General features: G+C 46.2%; 6 protein-coding genes across 6 annotated transcripts; 4 read left to right on the top strand and 2 right to left on the bottom strand.

The window, feature by feature from the left end:
* Positions 1-99: 99 nt before the first annotated feature.
* UA08_02802 (hypothetical protein) lies at positions 100-4,857 on the top strand (the record flags this gene model as incomplete). Its single annotated transcript, XM_020264884.1, has 10 exons — positions 100-166; positions 275-388; positions 443-730; positions 795-835; positions 889-1,708; positions 1,764-1,846; positions 1,903-2,460; positions 2,572-2,602; positions 2,870-3,009; positions 3,064-4,857. The coding sequence occupies 10 exons, from the start codon at positions 100-102 to the stop codon at positions 4,855-4,857; spliced, it is 3,936 nt and encodes a 1,311-aa protein (XP_020122382.1).
* Positions 4,858-9,389: 4,532 nt separating this feature from the next.
* On the top strand, positions 9,390-11,530 carry UA08_02801 (hypothetical protein; the record flags this gene model as incomplete). Its single annotated transcript, XM_020264883.1, has 10 exons — positions 9,390-9,402; positions 9,453-9,621; positions 9,694-9,808; positions 9,865-9,954; positions 10,009-10,076; positions 10,145-10,155; positions 10,209-10,565; positions 10,856-11,062; positions 11,124-11,228; positions 11,286-11,530. 10 exons carry the CDS (start codon positions 9,390-9,392, stop codon positions 11,528-11,530), a joined length of 1,380 nt encoding a protein of 459 aa, XP_020122383.1.
* A 1,649-nt stretch (positions 11,531-13,179) lies between these two features.
* Positions 13,180-14,740, top strand: UA08_02800 (hypothetical protein; the record flags this gene model as incomplete). The annotated part of the gene is made up of 2 exons (XM_020264882.1): positions 13,180-13,327; positions 13,425-14,740. The coding sequence occupies 2 exons, from the start codon at positions 13,180-13,182 to the stop codon at positions 14,738-14,740; spliced, it is 1,464 nt and encodes a 487-aa protein (XP_020122700.1).
* Positions 14,741-15,104: 364 nt separating this feature from the next.
* On the bottom strand, positions 15,105-16,980 carry UA08_02799 (hypothetical protein; the record flags this gene model as incomplete). The annotated part of the gene is made up of 4 exons (XM_020264880.1): positions 15,105-15,870; positions 15,942-16,335; positions 16,407-16,753; positions 16,823-16,980. The coding sequence occupies 4 exons, from the start codon at positions 16,978-16,980 to the stop codon at positions 15,105-15,107; spliced, it is 1,665 nt and encodes a 554-aa protein (XP_020122699.1).
* A 990-nt stretch (positions 16,981-17,970) lies between these two features.
* Positions 17,971-18,759, top strand: UA08_02798 (hypothetical protein; the record flags this gene model as incomplete). Its single annotated transcript, XM_020264879.1, has 3 exons — positions 17,971-18,049; positions 18,163-18,507; positions 18,572-18,759. 3 exons carry the CDS (start codon positions 17,971-17,973, stop codon positions 18,757-18,759), a joined length of 612 nt encoding a protein of 203 aa, XP_020122693.1.
* Positions 18,760-19,297: 538 nt separating this feature from the next.
* UA08_02797 (Protein yop1) lies at positions 19,298-20,182 on the bottom strand (the record flags this gene model as incomplete). The annotated part of the gene is made up of 6 exons (XM_020264878.1): positions 19,298-19,415; positions 19,476-19,533; positions 19,585-19,648; positions 19,707-19,715; positions 19,786-19,992; positions 20,129-20,182. 6 exons carry the CDS (start codon positions 20,180-20,182, stop codon positions 19,298-19,300), a joined length of 510 nt encoding a protein of 169 aa, XP_020122692.1.
* Positions 20,183-20,982: the final 800 nt, after the last annotated feature.

The following is a 20,982-nucleotide window of genomic DNA, read 5'->3' as shown; positions in this document are numbered from 1 at the left end:
TTCTTCCCGTTATCTTCCTTTCTGTCCTTTTGCCCTTGATCTCATAGCCTGACGACTGTTCGTCGCTATTTAAGATAATACTAGCGCACTATCTGAATAATGCCTCCGGCACCATTCAGGGGTCTGGTGGTCGTTGCCAGCGGTACCTTCTCTGGATACAAGCAAGGTCAGCCACCGTCTAACACCATGTCCTATACATATAAGACAGATGTTGCAATAAAGGAGGAAAGAGACTAAAATCATATTTTACCCTCTTCGTTCTCGGTTTATATAGCGGACCTGAAGACTATCGTTGAAATTGGAGGCGGCTCTTTCAACTCCAAAGTGACTAACGAGTGTACGCATCTTGTCACTACGTCGAAGGAGGTGGATGGTAATGGGTCCAAATGTGAGTACTTCGCATCTCGCGATGTTCCTTTATGTTACTGAGTTGCATTCATAGACAAGCAAGCTTGCTTAGTCGACAATTGCCAGATTGTCTCACTTGACTGGCTCCTTGACTCGCAGAAAGCGAAGAAAAAAGCCACAGAGAAGAAATATATTTTTAGCCAGACAGACTCAGCGGTGTCTTCGGGCGTAGCATCGGCACCCGCAGCAGAGGTCGATAAGAAACGCCGCGGCCAATCGACTGTAGATGCGGAAGAACCCCCAGCAAAGAAATTGCGAGAAAAGCCAACAGAGGAGAAGAAAAAGCTCAATATTCCTGTGGATGAAGCATGCAAAAATGGCTGTCAGTGGATCCTATGCACGTGGTAACTAGCTACGTTTATGGCCTTGGCTAATAATTCATAAAGCTGCGTTCGATGTCTACATTGACGAAGAAGAAGTTATTTGGGTACGCATCTTCTATCTAGAGTCCAATGACTTCAGCTCTAATAACGGAAACAGGATGCCTCGCTCAACCTAACTGTTTCTAGCAATAATAACAACAAGTTTTATCGTATTCAGTTGTTGAAGTCCAAAAAAACAGACCAGTACGCTACTTGGACACGCTGGGGCCGAGTCGGTGAAACTGGCTCCGGTGCCATGGTTGGACCAGGAGACTTTGCGAGTGCAAAAAGGGCATTTGAGAAGAAATTCAGAGAGAAGTCCGGCCTTCCATGGCCCAACAGACTAGATACACCAAAAGATGGCAAATACACCTTTGTGGAGATTGACTACGAGGATGATGACGAGGATGACAAGAATGGTGGTGACAACGGCATAATTAAGAAGGAAAATGAAGCGGAAGACGTGAAGCTTGACGATGTCAAAAGCACACTTTCCGAACCCGTCCAGCAGCTCGTGGCACTTATCTTCAACCAGGAGTATGCTCTCCAAGCGCTGCAAGACTTGAACTTCGACGCAAATAAACTGCCACTAGGCAAGCTTAGCAAACGCACACTGCAAACCGGCTTTGAGGTGCTGAAAGAGCTATCGGAGTTGATTAATGACTCATCTCTTGCCACGGAGAGATATGGAAGGACTTACACATCTGCATTAGAGTTGCTCAGTAACCGATATTTCACCATCATTCCGCATGCATTTGGTCGGAATCGACCTCCGGTGATTGCACATTCGTCTCTGTTGAAAAAGGAAGTTGAATTGCTCGACAACTTGACAGACATGGAAATCTCAAATAAGATCTTCAAGGATTCGCTCACCGATGATCAAGTTCATCTTTTGGATAAACAGTTCAAGGGCCTTAACCTGGATGAAATGACGCCCTGTGAGACTTGCACTCTGGTACATTTTCAAGTGAAGGAACTAATCAAGTTTTGCAGTGTCGAAAACATCAACTGAATTCTCGGAGTTGAAAAATTACCTGTTGGAAGCATACGGACCAACCCATGGCTACAAGTACACAGTATGCACCATATCATTAACTCTCTAAACTCTCTTTCCCTCTGACAAGCATAACAGCTCCAAGACATCTTCCGTATAGAACGCAACGGCGAGTCTAAGCGTTTTGAAGACGCCGGCTTCACAAAAACCCCGAATAACAACCGTCGGCTTCTGTGGCATGGCTCTCGCACCACCAATTTTGGTGGTATCCTTAGTCAGGGATTGCGCATTGCGCCACCAGAAGCCCCCGTGAACGGATACATGTTTGGAAAGGGTGTTTACCTTGCCGATATCTCGAGTAAATCTGCTGGGTATTGCGCCTCACACTCAAGCAGGAATATCGGATTGCTTCTTTTGTGTGAAGTGCAGTTAGGTGACCCAATGCATGAACTCCAACACGCGAGCTTCACTGCTGGAGATGATGCAAAAGCTGCTGGTAAGTTGGCGACACTAGGATTGGGCGCAACAGTACCGCTTGGTTGGAAAGACGCCGGCTGTGTACACCCAAGCCTGCAGGGAGTTTTGATGCCCGATGTGACTGCTGGACTGGGTGCGTCAAATAAAGCCTGGCATCTGCTTTACAATGAGTACATTGTATACGATGTTGCTCAGATTCGCCAGCGCTATCTGTTGAAGGTGCGCATGGGATAGCAGCTTTAAGTCAGACGTGAAACCCTTAAACGATAGGTTTTTGGAGTTGTTCCTCCTTGAATGCACATGATGCAATTCACTTGTAATATTGTATAGTTCATCAATGAATTCCCCTACTCACAAGCAAGTAATCAGTATCAAAATAAATCCAAGTAGCAAATTGATGCTTATCGGGCTTCGATAAGACGCTTGGCGATAAAGATAAGCCAGACTAAACATCGCCGGGTCCGACTGAGGACCTCCGGGCCAACCTCACGCTCAACAACCCGTCGCTCTTTCTCTTTCGTTAACTTCATGCCATGATAGTGGCGCATCATCTGGTCACTCGCTAGCTTTTTATACTTTATTCTGATTTCTTGTTTCAATCGTTATTCTGCAGTTTCACTCAATATAGCACGCGACATGATCCGCGCAGTCCTCACAGCTGCCGGTCTAGCTGTCACTGCATCGGCGCAGTATTTCCCTCCTCCTGCCGAGGGGCTCACTATCATCAAATCCAACGTGACCGAGGGTGTGACCATTTCCTACAAGGAAGTTAGTATACCACCTGCGATGCTAGTGCTCGTTTAATGACTTAACGTTCTACAGCCAGGCATCTGCGAGACCACGCCAAATGTCAAGTCATTCTCGGGTTATGTTCATCTTCCGCCGCATATGCTGAAGGGCGTAGGTCTGGACCAAGACTACTCTATCAACACTTTCTTCTGGTTTTTCGAGTCCCGCCACGACCCAGCCAATGCCCCGCTGTCGATATGGATGAACGGCGGTCCTGGCTCTTCGTCAATGATCGGTCTGTTTCAGGAAAACGGCCCGTGTACAGTCAATTCGGACTCAAATTCGACGGAACTGAACCCGTATTCGTGGAATAATTATGCCAATGTTATCTATATCGATCAACCAAATCAAGTCGGGTTCAGTTATGATAAGCCTCAAAACGGGACTCTTAACACGTTTACGGGAGAGCTTAAGCCGCTGAAAGACGGCGCAGCAATCCCAGAATATAATAACACTTTCTATCCCGGCACTTTCCCCACTTTTGAAGGCCCGCGCTCAACAGCCAATAATACCGAGAATGCAGCAAGATCCTTGTGGGAATTTGCCCAGGTTTGGCTCACTGAATTTCCAGAGTATAAACCCATCGATGATCGAGTGAGTCTCTGGACGGAGTCATATGGTGGGCGCTACGGTCCAAGCTTCACTGCATTTTTTCAGCAGCAAAATGAAAAAATTGCAGACGGGAGTGTTCAAGGGCATTATATTCACTTGGATACTTTGGGAATCATCAATGGCTGTGTCGACCTGTTGCTGCAGGAGCTCAGTTATGCGGATTTTGCGTACAATAATACCTATGGTATTGAAACCATCAACCGAACTGTCTACGAAGAGGCTGTTGATGCGTGGAACAAGGAAGGCGGGTGTAGGGACCAGATCCTGGAATGTCGTACTGCGGCATCCGTGGGTGATCCACTCAGTTTTGGAAATAACGAGACGGTCAACGGTATATGTGCTAACGCCTCTGAGTACTGCAGTAATGCATTAGAGGGACCTTATCTTGACTTTGGAGACAGGGGCTACTACGACATAGCTCACAACATTCTTGACCCCTTCCCACCGAATTATTTTAAAGGATATTTAAGTCAGCGTTGGGTCCTTGGAGCAATAGGTGCTGCAGTGAATTGGTCCGAGAGCATTGAATCCGTGTATAATGCTTTTCAAGATACAGGAGACTATGCACGGTCCGACGTTCTCGGCTATGTCGAAGACATCGCCTATATCCTGGATCAAGGTATCAAGGTTGCTCTCGTCTATGGCGATCGTGATTATGCGTGCAATTGGATAGGAGGCGAAGAAGTCAGTGTGGCCGTGGATTACAGCGATGCCGACCAATTTCGATCTGCCGGTTACGCTGATTTGTATACGAATACTTCATTTATTGGCGGAAAGGTTCGCCAATATGGCAACTTCTCCTTTACGCGTGTATATCAGGCCGGCCATGAAGTGCCAGCCTATCAGCCCGAAACTGCATTCGCCATTTTCAATCGGTCCCTGGAGAACCTGGATATTGCTACGGGTAAAATATCTACGGTGGAAAATGTTACTTACGCCACAGAAGGCCCGTCGAGTACGTGGGAGGTCAAGAATGAGGCTCCCCCGATGCCAGAACCGATATGTTACATTCTCGCGTTGTGGGAGACATGCACGGATGAAGAGGTTGAAACTATTGTCAATGGCACGGCGTTGATTCAAGATTATATACTGATTAAGGAGGAGGACGATCAGCCGAGCGAGCATGCGTTTGATGACGGCAGTGAGAGCAAGCTCGACGGGTGGCACTATCAGCTTGTGTTGTCGATATCGGAATTTTTCAACATGCTTTTGTAAACTAGATGCTATACCCCTATACATTATCCATATAACAGAGTCACCAATCACAATTACGCAAATCCAAGATTCCTTTTGATCGGTACAAACCAAGCTAGCTTGTAGACGCCGCAGAACTTGCACATTCAGAGTGACAGAATAGAAGTTCACTGTCCAGTGAATTCTCCAACTCTGCACACCAATACCACAGCAGATAAGCATAGCTCTCCTGTCTGACACGAACAGAGCCAAAGTGTATTCCAAGGGGCACTATTTGCTCTTCATGTATTGCAAAAACGAGGCTTCCAGAATCACCCTCGTCGGCAAAAGGCTCGCCTGCCGAAAACCATTGAGTAACCATGCAGTGCAAGTCATCCTTCTTGGATAGTAAGGCTTGGGCATCGTCATCGACAACAACGCTTCTGTTGCATTGACTATAAGGTCGAATAGAAATCATCACTCCAGCTGTTACTCCGGTTCTGACCCCTATCTTGTACACGATCATCGGCATAAGCTTTCGTAGTGATTTGATAAGATAGGAGATATTATCAGGCATTCACGGGGAATGGTCAATTATATGATCTGGAATAGAACCCCGCAGCTCGCGAGGAATAGTGTAAAGCAAGTTGCATTTAATCGGCAATGGAAATAATTGAGCGCGATATGGATGATCCTCGGGCAATCATCCACTGAGAATAGGCAAATCTCATCCAGGCAAGGATTAAAAGGACGCGATTTCCGGAACTTCCGTTTGCGTATTCCTTCGTCATTATCGTCCCAAACGCGTTCGCATTCATCAATTGGTTGCAATTGCACCATCTGTGTCGGGTCCTCGGAATTAGTTCCAACGTTGCATATACCCTCATCATTGGAGTCTATGGTATGGCCAACTGTCCCAAGGACATGGGTTTGAACGCTGCCTCGGTCAAGGATGCCAATGAATCCAACAGAGCTAATGCTGAAAAATGGCGCTTGTAGTGGAGTAATCGATAAAATAAACTTATTATTTCTAGATCACGATAAGGTCTAGCCGGTGTTAAACGCTCCCACCTAAATTCTGATGACGGGCCGTCTGCCGTGTCCTCACATGTACTAATGATGGGGACGTCCTCCAGAGAATCGGGGAGAGTAAAGTTTTTTCCACGCCAATAGGACACCACATATTTCCAGTGACCATCAGGTAGCTTAGATTATGTCAGATGAGCGTATCTATAGAGACCGTAACCAAAGTAGGGTGTATTAGCTTTCGAGACTTGGGCAAAAAGACGTGAGAACATCGTACCCATCAACTTTTTTCAATTTTTCATGGAGTACCAGTTCCATAGCATGATAGAGGACATCTCTTGCTCGATCAAGATCGATAATAAAATCATCATGTATGCGAGGAACATACTGATACACAGTATCTGCATCATACACTCGGTAAAGCTCGTCTCGCTTCTCCGCCGGTACTAAGAGGATGTTGCGGATGTCATCTTCACTTAGCTGTGATGGGATAGTATCATATGCAAGTTCGCTGAAGATTCGATCACAGACTCGCCTTTCTTGAAGCCGTCGTCTACGTTGCTCTGTATGGTTGCTGGGATTGTTTATTGTTTTGCTGCTGCTGTCGACCATTGTGACTCTGTATTTGCTTGCTTCGATGATTTTACAAAATTCTAGACTCCTCCCACTTAGGGGCTGGTTTGGTTTTGATACTTCAAGGGGATTTTGCTGAAACTTGACAAAGCATGGGTGTTCTTTATTTCTCTTTGGCTAGGAATAGCACCTCGTGTCAGATTTGATAAACTTGGAATATGACATACAATGACAGCCTCTTGTTCATTTCATTAGTACTGAAATGTTGCGAATTTAAGTCAATGCTGTGGAAAGTACAAACGGTTAGCGAACTCTCCGTAGTTAGGATAAACAGTCTGTATATATGTACTTCGGTAAGCCAGATCAAAATGCGGGGATGGAGCGGGCCGCACTAACTTTAGTATAACCGCTAGTCTCGTGGGAAAAGCAGATCCTGATTTCTCATTGGCTGGACAACGCAGTAGCGCTTCACATCGCGAAGCTAAGACGGGTGCCGACATCGGTCTTGGCTATAAAGTCTCCACTTCGCGGCGGCATTTTCTTGTGTCTTCCTACACCCCATACTCTTTCGGATATACTCATTGACGAAGTTATGTCCGAGGGCTCTTTGCCAAAGCGAAAGTCGGATGGTGATGAGTTATTCTCCTCTGTGCCCGACCTACTACTCGCAAAGACTTCTCTAGGACTGGCGTTTGTAGCTATTGTCGACTTGCCCCAGCTGAGTCCTTCAGGCGAACCAGTCTATCATTGACGAACATGTCGAAGCGTTAGCCAATAATCGACGCGGCAAAGTTAAAATCGGTGCTAAGTGAGTGCATTACAGCAGGTGATTGATCGGCTCCTCAAGCTGGCTCCTAATCGTGACGACAATCAGACTCAACAAACTCGCCCATAGAGCTTCGCGTGATCGATATCTTGATGCGATGCCTTATGAATTCCAACCCGTTCCCAGATCAGCACCCCGGCGGTGCCCTTTTGGCTCCATTTCTTCTTTCTAGAGACATCTTCCTCGGTTAGCCTCAGGAAGCTTCTTCAGGGTCCCCTAGATATTCTTATCATGATATCTCAAGACTGCCTTCGCAGAATTTGCCATCGACCATTTTAGAAGCTAGGCAACATAAACGAGCGGCATTATTACGGACTCGAAGGTAAGTGTGCTGTTCATCAGGAGCACTTGGGTTAGAAATTTTCACTGACTTCAGTGTAGGATACGATGTTGGCTGTAGGGGTTTGCACCACTGAATTCCGTGAACAAAAAAAAAAAAAAATTGCATATCCAGACTCAGGCTACGATGCATTAAATCCACCATGAAACAGGCCAGTTGTTTCGGAGATGACATAGCTGAGGTGGTTCATCGTTCGTGTCGAAGAATATCGACCCAAAACAGAAGAAAAGATACTAGAGAGTACGAGACATTCTCCCAAGGTTGACAACACCACGGTCAGACAGACTGTCACTCAGATTGATGTATTTGTCCAAAATGAACAAGCGCTATGGACAAACGCCTACCGGTCGACCAAGGAACAGACCCTCCATGCTCTGGCGCATGCTTTAAACTCCATACATTAGACTAGCAACGAAAATGCAAGACTGTCCAGCATCATTCTTAAAGGGGTCTCCCTGGAAGCGAGTCAGATACATGCGGGATTATGAAGAAACCGAAGGCGAACTCACTACCAACTATTAAAACTTACATCTGAAGACTCGAGCAAAGATTATGCGTATTATCCTGAATTTTCCCCTGTAGGATTTAAGTAAGTTGGTGGTTGGGATCCTGCACTTTATCAAGAGAAGGTACCCCAAGCTGTCTAAAAACCCCAAGGTTTTGCTAGAACTGCTAAGCCTTAGCGACGGGACTTGGAAGACGCCAACCTTATAAAAATAGCTTCAAAGCAATCTCATGTAAGAATAGTGTAGCCAGAGGGTATGAGAATGAGCATGTTGTGTATAAATACTGATAGTGGACTTACTTTTAAGGTTGCGAGGCATATGTTATCAAAGCTTTCCTTTTCTCGAACTTTACAAGCCAGGAGTCATAGTCAACTATTCACTTCTCCTAGAAAATCCTGCTTCATCCTCCAGTCAACTTGACGATTTGTTGACTGGCATAACCTTATACGAAACTACGTGCTTATCAGAACCCCAGTGATTGCCCTGCATGATATAATCTCCCCCCTTTTCTATAGGTCCTAAGGGAGCAGGGCTTTCCGGCTATTCTGATGGTGCCGCCTTTCTTGGATGATTACTGGAGCTTTACCGGACACCATACCAATGGAAGTCACCGAGGTTACTAGGAAGTGCACCTATTTGTGCCGTTAATCCTTTCTGGATAGCTGTTCGTAGTTTCATTGATCCAGACTACTATTACTACCTATTACTTTTTGTGAACTCTAGCTCTCCACCAATCAGCTTGCGCGTAATTGAGATTCTAGATTTGTAATAGTACGGTAACTTTAAGAGAAATCCCAAAAACTTTGCTAGAACTGGTAAAGTCGCGGCTATGCCCCATAACTTTAAAGAGTACTCCACTATACACATATTTGTGCGGTGAGCAGTGAAATGGAGATAAGTAGATGTATGATGTGCTGATTGATTGATGGTCATTTAGCTGATTATATATATAGATCAAAACAACTTCTTTCATAGAGCACATAATGTATGTTTGACTAATTATACGTATATGTATGTCCCTAGACTCGAAATGCGCTAGCGATCGCATCTTTCCTATACTGGATCATGATTGCCGACATCGGTCTTGGCTATAAAATCTGCACATGAGTCATGACTAGTGCTACACGAGATTATTTGCCAAAGAAAAGGAAAAAAGAAAAATTGCTATCACACGCCATAAATTCTTCATTTTACTTTTTGAGGTCATTGCTAGTATATCGCTGTAGTTGCGTGCGTGACTACTGCTTGGTAGACGTCATTCTGCTTAACCGAGGATAAAACTCACCCCCTGAATAGGAGCTTCATGGCCACACTAGGTAAGCCTTATTTCAGATGTCAATTGGGATGTATGTTTAACACCAGACAGACATAAATGATGCCGCCGTCCAAGGCAAAGGCAAAAACGACGTCGAGGCATATGATGTCGTCACCTTGCCGCAGCTCAACTCTACCACTGAGCGCCGTTTGATGGCCAAGGTTGATTTGCATGTTCTGCCGTTTCTATGCGTGCTGTATCTCATGGCTTTTCTTGATCGGTAAATAATAACCCTTTAGTCTTTTATAACATACAAATTCAGCTGATATTGATGGCTCGTGTGAAAATATAGTGTGAATATCAGTAATGCAGTCCTTTTCGGGCTTGAGACAGATCTGAATATCACTACGGGGACAAAGTATAATACTGCTTTGACTATTTTCTTTGTTCCTTATATCATTTTCGAGGTGAGAGGAAAAGGAAATAAATACAGCGAAGGGGCAAAATTGCTGATTATTGGTAGATACCCTCCAACATTCTTTTGAAGAAACTCAAACCTCACGTGTGGTTATCATTCTGTATGGGAATGTTTGGATTCGTTATGGTGATGCAGGTAGGCATAATGTTTGTGATTTTTGCTGCAGTGATACTGATACTGGTTCTTCAGGGCCTCGTACAAAGTTGGAGTGGTTTAATGGCCGCTCGTTTCTTCCTCGGTGTATTTGAAACTGGAATGTAAGTACAGTAGTTCTTGAACAGAATTCCAATTGAAAACATAACCATATTCTGACTAACGATATCAGGTTTCCAGGATGTATGACATTCAATTCTTGGAATCTGATGAATTAGTACTAATCCAAGATATAGGTTTCTATCTCATGTCATGCTGGTACAAGCGAAGCGAAGCCCAGAAGCGCTTTTCTTTCTTCTTCAGCTCGACCACTCTGGCCGGCGCATTTGGTGGCCTTTTGGCCTACGGAATCGGGCAAATGAACGGAACCCGAGGTTATAGAGGCTGGCGCTGGATATTTATAATTGAGGGCTTATTGACCATAGTTCTTGCTGCAATTTCGTTCTGGACGCTTCCTGATTTTCCGGAAACAGTACGCTGGCTTAACGAGGAAGAACGGAGTTTCCTGAAAGCGAAGCTGGAGAAGGATGGTGGGAAATCGGCTCATTCGCAGTCTATCTCGTTCAGGGATGCTCTTGCTGTGTTCAAGGATTGTAAGTTGTGATTGGAAAATATGATTTATGAGGTGTTGTCTGTTTTATTAATTTGTTCAATCTTCCAGACAAGATTTTTATCGGCGGTTTGGCATACTTCGGACTCATTGTTCCAGGTTATGGTGATTCAAACCTTTCTCCTCAAATTTAGAGCCCCCAAAGTTACTAACATGAAGGTTAATGAAAAGGATATGCCTACTTTGCCAACACCATTATCAAGAGCTATGGATATAGCAGTATGAGGATATCCCTTGAAGACAAATAAAGTCACCCTGCTAACCTTTGATTAGCCCTAACCACACAGCTGTATTCGATCCCTCCATGGGCTGCAGCCTTTGGATTCTCTCTCTTGGTCGCCTACTTCTCCGACAGACTACGCCATCGCTTCATCTTCACTCTCATTCCAATCTGCGTTTCACTTGCAGGCTTAGCAATGTTACTCAACATCCACGACAATCGACATGCTGAGTACGGAGCATTGTTCTTGGTAACGTCAGGTAATTCTTTCTCTTCAGCCAAAACAGTCTGCACATTGACGCTGATTTCCCTTCGAAATAGGCACTTACTCTGCAATGCCCGTGGTTGTCTGCTGGTTTGCAATGAATCTAGGCGGACATAAGAGGAGAAGTGTTGGAACAGCCTGGCAAGTTGGCTTTGGCAATAGTACGATACCTCATTTTCCACAAGGAACGAACTGAATACTGACTTGGTGTTATCTAGTCGGCGGAATCATTGCCACCTATTCATTCCTCTCCAAAGATGCTCCGGAATATCGCAACGGCTATATAATTTGCATCTCCTTCAGTTGCCTGTCAGCCGCAGCATGCGTGGCATATTTCCTTTGCATTTGGCATGAAAATCGCCAGCGCGACCGTAATGCCGCCAGTAATCCTGAGGCTACAATTGGTGAGGATGAGACGGAGCTTTTGGGAGATCTGGCACCCAACTATCGCTACGCATACTAGGTAGCTAGTCGTTGCTTTCTGGCAGAAAATTATCTTTGTGTATACTCCACTATGCTTGGTGTTTAAAGTAATTTCAATCTATAAAAGAATCGCAGGGTTAGGGCTTGAAAAAATAAACAAACACATAAAATAATAGGAAAATATTGCAGTGTTGAAAAATGACATCGTTGAATGCTTAACGGGCCAATCAACGCTCAGAACGCAGCTCTGCTTCTTGTCTCCGGCCCCGCGATAACTTTCCTGAAACAGCTAGCGCGGCCTCTTAGACGAGGGCTTAGTCAGCGCCCACACACATTCAAAGCGGGCGTGCAGCTTCGGATCTTCATCACTCCTTCAACCATCTCTCCTCATCCTCAAAGAAGTGTAAGTTATTCCACCATCGGCTGGCTTTGTGTGCGGAAGAGATGTGCATTGCAATTGATTATCAATGGCAACTGTGCAGCTGATCGGCCAGAAGCCTGCTCTGCTTCCGAATCACAAATTCATCTCGTTGCTAACTTGACATCTCACCAGTCTCGAACCATCTGCGAAGATGAGAGCCAAGTGGAGAAAGAAGCGCGTTCGCCGATTGAAGCGTAAGAGAAGAAAGGTCAGAGCCAGATCGTAAGTTTTGCTCTTCTCTCTGCCATGCCGCAGTCAATTGGTTTTCGGGTTTGGACTAATTCCGGCTTTCTAGCAAATAAACGCTCGACCACTCCATCTCAGTTCTGTTCATGTTGAAACCTTCCGTTGAAAAATCAAACACGACATGAAAATTTTCATATGATTATTCCTTCCTCCGATGGGGTTGCCCAAGAGCCCGCCTGCAGTATTGGCTTTTAGTCTGTATTGCTAGGCGAAGAGTCGTTTACCTGGAGCTTTATCAAATTTTCAACAAAGTTTCTCTGTTGTTCCAGTCGCCGAGCTCTAAGCCCAAAAGTTTACGATGATCTTGGTCAGATTTGTTGCGTTGTGTGCGCTTTGGTTTCGCAAAAGTGCCCGCCTCAAATGAGGTGGAAGAAGCCTGGGAAACTTCTCCATCTTTCTCGACGGGGGAATAGGCCGAGTGTTTGGAAGGTGCTGGAAGGGGTAGTGATGAGGGAAACGGATGAAAAACGAGTTACTAAAGCAAACTTTTTTTCTTTCGCCATTTATGTTTTTCTTATCCTCTCAAGGGTTTTATCATGGGGAACTGGTCAATTCCTTTTGTTCTTCACCGCTGTTCGCTCGTCTTACGACGAGTGTACGAGGTGAATTACCTCATGGAGTCGTGTTCGACGATTTATTTAACCAAAAAAGATGAATTTTTATTCGCTCTGAACGCATGACAATTCAATTGATAGCTTAAGCTTGCCGATAGAATGCACAAGGAAACAGTCAGAGCTGTGATGAAATATTTTACTCCAATTTGTAGTACAATATTGTAAATATAGAGAGCATCGTCATAACTTATCAAATGATTTTGTATGTGCGACTCTTTTTGGTGGTCCGAGCTTTAAGTGCGGCCGGCGGAGATAGTAATTTTTTTTTTTCTTCCGTCCGCAGCTCGATAACCAGATATCAATCTCAAGCAAACGAAAGACGAGGTCTATCTATTGAACTCGCAAGATTTATCGCAAAATTTCAGTCATCCTAAGAGGCGTTCTAATTGCATGAGAAGGCTATAAACCATGGCTTCCGACAAGGTTGAGAAAAAGCGCAAGAGAGACTCGGACAGACATGAGCGTCCAAGCAAGAAGCCTGCTATCGAGGCGCACAACCTACCTCCGCTGACCGCAAGCGTTCTGAAAGATGACAATGAATTTGCTCCTGTGCTAAGTAAGTGTTTTCTATTCCTTCCTACATCTTCAGTGGTGGTCGAGCGGCCAGCGGTGTTTGCAGAAGTACGCAATACTAACGATAATCAATCTTATAGTCAACTCGCCTGGCTTACAATTTCCCAAGAAAGTACACGGTTTCAAACCTTACTCCAAATCACAGAATGCTGTCTCGTCATCGTCATCTTCATCATCGGATCGCAATAAAGGCATCACATCCACAGAATTGCTTCTCCAATCATCCGAACACCCCAAACTCGATTTCGTGGGCAGAGAGGCCACGGACGATGCCGATTCGCAACTAAAGCATTACGTTGCTATTGTTGACCCAGCAACAAAGACATGGCAATTCGTCGAGGTGCGAAAAATGACTCTGCGAAGCACCGTGAAGAAACGAAACGCAGGCGTTGCGGAAGAAGATGCCAGCGATTACGAGACATCAATTCGCGAACAGAAAAGTGCTCTTACAGAGGCCTTTGGAACAAAGGCGTCTCGCAAGGCCGCGCAGTCCTTGGCCGAGAACAGCATGCTTGCGCCAGCGGGCGGCGGCAAGACTGTGGAATCTGCAATTCTGTCGTCCATGCCTTCAGAAGCCATCTCAATGGCTACCAGCAAAGCACAGGAATTACAAGCGCAGGTGCAAGCCAACAAACCAATCCCCACCGCAAACTTGTCCGCCGAGCATCCGTCAGAGGTATACGCAGTTGACAAACTTGTTGCTGGTGGTCTCTCGACACTCCATCAACTCCCCGTTCAGGAATGGCAGGATGCCGTGGATGCCGGCGAAGCCATCACAAGCACATCGCGCTATGTTGCGCATCGTGTAGACGCCGTCGTCAAATCCACCAACACCATGCACCTGCAGATCCTGCGCTATATCCTCGTGCTCTTGGAGCTTGCCAAAAACCTCAAGCGCGGCGGCAAACAATCCGATCCTTCAGGCAGCAAACGAATCCCACTCCGCACTGACCTCAAGCGCATTCTATCCGGGGGCTCATCGGCATCAGCGCAACTCCCAGATCCCGTCGTGGAAGCGATCCGCCGCAAATTCGCGCCCAGTGGAGTCATGAACAAATCCGATATCACTCTGCTGCACACCACTATCTGTGCTCTATCACTGCATATCCCGCCTACCCCGACCAAGGATGGAGGCACGAGTTCCCTTGGCGGTAATGCGGCCAATGAATTGGCCACTGACCCGTCAGATCTGCGCGACGACTTGCGTCTGGATAACCAGACTATCACGCAGTATTTCCGTGAATTGGGCTGCCGGTCAGATAAGCCGCGTGCAACGGAGTTTGCGAAATGGGGTATTAAGTCCAAGGTTGAGGCGGCGACGAAGAAGATTTGTCGTTTGCGATTGCCGCTTGATTTTCCCAAGGTGTCGAGGGGTGGTGCACCTAGTAGGCGATAGAAATGAGAAATGAGCCAGAAGTGAAGGGAAAAAGAACTGTTGTTTGTTTTGCGTGTACATCTTTGCATAGAGTGATGAATATTTCCCCCTTAGAGCGAGGGTGTTGTTGTTCGTATCTCTCCAGATTTTAGCGTCAAAAATCTATCGATTGATAACTACTTCTTTCTGACGTTGTTAATTTCAATTGTATTTATATTATGGTTCAGTTTGAGGCAGCAGGCCTTCAGAATTTCCATCAAACCGAGCTGATCTCTGATATGTATTATATGGTAAACTATATTTTGACTTACATGCCTGATCCACCTCACCGAGCGGTAAATGATTTCCACAGATGTTGCAAAGAGGAAATGTCATCATATGTAAATTATGCCTCTTCTCCAGAACTGGGACCAGAACCAGAGCCAGAACGCTCAACGGCTTTGCCCCAGACTTTCTCGAATGCATGGTCATCATCGACCGCTGCAGATGCTTCCTTCTCTTCACTCGGCTGAAAAAAGTCATCGGCTGTTACTGATTTCTCAGTTTCAACGGCGTCTGTGACATTATTCTCTATAGTGGTCTCTCCCGAAATATGTGGTGCTGATTGGGCTTCTTCCGCAAACTCTGAGGAAGCAGTAGCATTATTCTCCGATTGTAGCAGTCCAAGATGAAAATTAGAACTGTAAATCACTGCTGCAAAGGCTTCGAGCTCTTGCACCCCTCGCTCCATGGCTGTAAGGTATTCATTTGGTGGGTTTGAGCCATTGCCGATATTATGAGCTTCGCGCGTGATTAGGGCTAGGATTGTTGCGAGCTTGGCCTTGGGCGATGAGGGTAAAGAGGAAGGAACTATTGTAGCAGATGAAGAGAATGTGGTCGTGGGTGCTGGTTCGGATGATGGGGGCTTATTGAAGAGGGTGTTGGCGCATTTCTGCTCAATCAGCTTTGCAAAGCCTTCATTGTTTAACGAAGTCAAGATTCGGGTGAAAGAGGGTGACTCGACAAGATCGGATGTTTCGTCTAATAATTGTCTCAGACTGGCTGTTGTCTGGGATGAGGATGGTGCCTCGGAGCTGAGAACCCCTGATTCTTGTAATACTGTGTCTTCCTCCTCCTTTGGAGGAAGTAGATATGGGAGCCACTGTTTAGCCCTAGTTGCATCTGTCAGTACCGCAATACCTATGTCATTCCATGCACCGCAAAATAGGACGGGATTGCGTACCTTCGGTCTTCCTCTGTGGCTCCCTCCACGCGTTTTCGAACATCCAGGATCAATTCTGAAAGCCTGTCGAGTGTAATGTCTTCCCGAGGATTGAGTGCCCCAAACACGTCCTCCACGCCGGCACGAACGCTTTCCATCAAGTCCTTCCACCCCCGATGTAATAACCACCAGCTGAATGTGAGATATCGTCTATTTGTCTCAAAATCATTTCCAAAAGCCTGCCCTAAGTCATCGGCGTTGTCTTCTAGGCGGATGCTTGAGTCGTTCTCGGATGGGCTAGCGAGCGATAGAACGCTAGAAAGATAATTTCGTCGACCGAGAAGGTTGAGCTGAATTCGGGTGAAGAGGGTCAACAGAGACAAAGTATATATTAGGACAAACGATCTCGTTATGGCTTGAGCAAAACGAGATTTAGTTAGCGTATGATTTATGGTATTGGCCGAGCGAAACGGTCGTTGGGCTTACAGAATATTTTGACATCGTTCCACAGCTGTGCCTTGCTGCGTCTCGGGCGTTGTGCATCGGAAAACGTCGAGTCAGCTAATTGACTCGCATGAACGAAGCTATCGGCCTGGAAGCTGGAAAGGCTCCTGCCATCTTCTTCTGAGACACTGGGAGCGGTCGAACTGGGCTCGGACGTGAGCACGTCTGACCCGCTGAGCCTGGCTAGTCGCTCCGCGCGTTTCTTTTGTAGTTCTTGGGTCAGCTCCTCGACTGGAAGGGCTTCGAGGATATTCTCGGTGGCTGTTGGAAGAAGAGCGAGCACGGTAAAGGTGCAGTCGGCCTGGTTTTGTTCGAAGCGTCGACGGAGGCTGGGCCAGAGAGTATGACGTTAGCACGTGGTTTGTTCGAAGATAAACAGACGAAGACAACAAACGCACTTTTCCTTTGCAATTCTGTCGCTGGTCATCCGCTCGCGCGCCTCTGATATTTTGGACAGCACATACTGTCCTGCGAAGTACCCAACGCCGACAATGCCGGCTCCAATCGCGAGACCCTTGCGATTGCGGCGAAACCAGCGCCTGGTAGCTCCGATCATGCTTGCGGCGCGATCAAGGTATTATTGTATTTGACTGATGAGCATCAAGGTAGAGTTTTCAAGACATGGCAGGTGTTTGATCTCCAACGAAATGTAATTGTCAACAGACCGAGGAGCGAGAACCAGCAGGACTCTTGACCAGTTGACGATTGTCTTGTCGTCCGGCAATCCAGCCTAGTGCCATGTCCCGTGACCGCCGCATTCTCTCCCCAAGATTTCTTATTCTTATTCGTTCTTCTTCTTATTGAATCTTATCAAACGTCGAACCGCCGACGATAATCTTTATAATATCTAACAAATTGCTTGGTCCTCGTCGGCCAGTTCTAGTCGCCGTCGACTAACGCAGTGCGACGTAGAGTAGATCGCAGATGTAGCAGGATGATGCATAGGATATATCTAGCATGACGTATATGTCGCATTTGCCTACCTGGAGGTACGTAGAACAGGAACGCCGTAGCTGTCGCCTCCCTTAATGGCCGAACCAACGATTATAAATGCTCTATCCTACAAGTGCTGTCGTTCACGCTGAATCGTGCAAGGACAGGGACAAGCACGCACAAGCACAAGCCCGACGGGGGCCGAAGAGAGAGGGGTCGAGCTCCCAACACTAACAAACTAGCAAAAGCCCCTCCAGAAACGATGCGCCAAATTTTCGTCTCTCTCGACTCCCATCCCAATGCCCAATACTTGGTATGGTGGGCATAACGATACCGGCTTGACTGCATTATAAACAAATAATGGCCATGGCCGCATAGCACTACATATTCCCCTCGCGCATTCCTCGCCACCAGCTCCTCCTGCCCTTCCAAATAATGCGCCACCTGGTTCTTTCACGACTCTGCCGTCACTCCGCAACCCCCCGGCATAACTGGCTGTCTTAAGGCGATTTTCTCCGTCTCGTTTGAGGAGGGCTAGCAGTTTTGCCGAGGTGAGAAAAAGAAAAAGAAAGGCCGCCTGCGCGGAAAGAAAAAGAGGGCGAAAATCTCAGCCATGGAGCCCCGCGGCGGTCCCCCGGAGTATTTCCTCGAGATCTTTGCCGACTCCAACTCTGTCAAGGATGTGCTTAAAGGTGCGAATCTTTATCTTGATTCTATTTCTCTTTTTTTCTTTCTTTTTTCTTTCCCCTATCGTTACTTTCTGTTGCGAGTCGTGGTGTGGGAAATACTGACGGTGGCAACAAAGGCGTCCTGAACCTCATCTTTTTCCACCGTTACTTCCCCTCCATTCGACCGGGCTCGGTGGACATTCTCGATCTCACGCTACCAACCGTGAACGACGTAGAACTCGAGACTCTCATCGACTCGCGAGTAAACGCCTTGGTGCGCCAGCACCTGTCCACATCGTCCAACTCGTACAGCGCCGGAAATGGCGTCCGCGGAAGGATCGCCGTTGAATTCTTCGAAAAGAAACGGCGCAAGTCTTCCGGGCTATGGTTTGGCGGCTTGGCCGGCAAGGGCGGCGATGAGGAGGTATGCTGGGAGATTTGGACGTTGGATGTGACAATCGCGACGCCGCGGACAGAATCCGGTATGGTCTCTCTTACTCTCTGGTTTTGTTCTTTGAATTTTACTGATTTTCTATCTTCTCGCAGAACGAGCCAAAGTGCGCAAAGCAATGGAGAACATGCTCCAAAAGGCGGCGCTGAAAATCCTCACCAATGTCAATCGCGATAAGGACCATATTCCGCCCATCACAACAAGCGACTCCAATCCTTTCCCTTACCGCATCGTCCTCAATCCTCGGACGGATAGTTGGGGCAATCGTATCAGCTTGTATTGAGTGTCTGATACAACTCGTGCGAACCGCGGTGAAAAGAACAAGCCACATGAGGCTTACAAAAAAAGTTAAAACGTGACCAGACGATCCCCGATTCAGAAGTACGAAATATGATACGAGTCGAGCATCAAAGAGAATATCATTGCCATTGTCATTGTCGCAAGCACCCAAAGCATTATCGCTGGGAAATAAATCCATACAACTGGCTGCACTTGAGATCACATACATGATTGAACACGCTCAAGACAAAAAGAAACAACTGGACAAAAGACAAGATGAAAATTGGAACAAGAATATCTGGGATTTTCCTGAGTGACAAGAAAATCAGGTCTCTATTCAAAACGAAAATTGTTTCACCATTACTCAAAAATAGCGTTCACCGAGTCAGACACGGGGAGCCCAAGTAGGACTCCATATTAACAAGTAACGAGAACAACGGGTAAATCCATTGGCTGAACATGGTAACTACTGGACCATTTCAAGAAAACCTGTTGTCTAGATTTCTGCCACGTCCCGAAATACTAGTTGCATGACATGCAGTTTACTGCGACTTGCTGGCAGCTTCGGCCTGGGCCTTCAAGTTCGCAGAGGTCGAGCCGCCGGTGAAGAAACGGGCGAACACTGGCTGGATGAAGGAATGGAAAACAAGTTGAGCGCCGCTGTGATTGTCAGTTGACTTTGCACATAATATTTCCAAATAATCAGTCTGAAATACTTACTTGAACTGAGGGAGGGCCATCCACAGGACAAGGCCGAACTTGAAGATGTAGTAAAATGCTATACAGAATTAGTGCTGTTGTCAATTCATAAATGCATGAATTTACTCACGGAACCAGTATGCGGCGCTGATGGCGCTCTCAATGACAGTGAGGAAAGCATATACAACCCAGTACTGCAGAAGTCAATTTCAGTTCGTCGTTTCACAATTTCAAAGCTGGAAGAAAACTCACGGTCAACCACTAGAAGAAAAAAAAATAAAATCAATTAGCCATATTCTCAGTTTAAAGAAGAAATAAAAAGGGAGCCTACCTGAGTATCGTCGGCCGTACCCTCGGTAAACAAAGCATGAAGCGAATAATAGCCGGGGATCAAAAATCCGGCAAAATTGACCAGAAACTCGCCGGCAATGTTGAAGAACACGAGGAAGAAGTAGATGCCCACCACGCCGAGGATGGCGTACACCTTTGGCACGGAGGTTTGGCGCTCGAGGTTGTTGAGGATGGGGTATTTGGACAGCTTTGAAAAAAGTAGAGACTCGTGTCAGTATACCCTGATCGTTTGATAATCCGCGTAATCAAAGAAAGAAAGGAAATAAGGAGAGAAGGAAGGATAATATGATAACGATGACGATGATGATGATAATGATGCTTACCTCCTTGTCAAGCTGCGCAATTTGATGCTGCACACGATCCTGAAAGGTGGCCATATCGATCGAGATTTAGGTAAAAACTCAAATAATAAGACAAGATGAATCTGAAGATGGAAGAGAGTGGGGGCAGGAGGGGTGTCTGAGAGGGACGAAAAACGTGTATATCTATCTGGTGATATATTTTCGCTGGCAAAGTGTGGTGCAAGCTTCGAGTTCAGCTGTGTGGGAAGTGGAATTCGGGGGGGGAAAAGACGGGAACGTTTGCGTTCGATGACGGCAGCTTGCTCGGTACTGTGGCTGAGGCGTCACGTGACACATGACGTCTTTGTTTTAGGGCTGCTGAAACCAGTAATTATCTGTATATTTACATTTATATTTGTATCCATGAATCATTGTTATCACTCTTCTAGTCTGTCATGCTTATGCCATACGTGGCAGAGTCATGCAGACACTTAGAAATTTAGTAGTACACTACAGCTGCTATCTGCATGTGATCAGGTTTGCCTAGCTTATAGACTAGAATATATTTATACGGACATACACTTCAATTGACAGTCCTACATGGGCCCTGACGATGTGTACAATATATAGTAACGACAAGACAGATAATAAGCCCTTGAACTATATACAGAACCTAAGATGAATGAATAGACAGGTCCCTTTCTCCCTAGTCAGGAAATGGCGTGCTATCTTGACAAGAATCGAATGTAGAAATCAAAACAAAAAAAGCATCCATGATAAAATCGGGCTCTATACGCGTCTCTGGATTGATTCAAAGAATGAATACTGACCAAGTTGCATGCTCTCAAAGTAGCATCAAACCTCCATCGTATACCGACTGACTGGTCAAGTGGGGA

Source organism: Talaromyces atroroseus (genome assembly GCF_001907595.1).
Source record: "Talaromyces atroroseus strain IBT 11181 chromosome Unknown scaffold_2, whole genome shotgun sequence".
Taxonomy (NCBI): Eukaryota; Fungi; Ascomycota; class Eurotiomycetes; order Eurotiales; family Trichocomaceae; genus Talaromyces; species Talaromyces atroroseus.
Note: the sequence above shows the minus strand (reverse complement) of the source record. Positions and strands in the feature narration are given on the sequence as shown.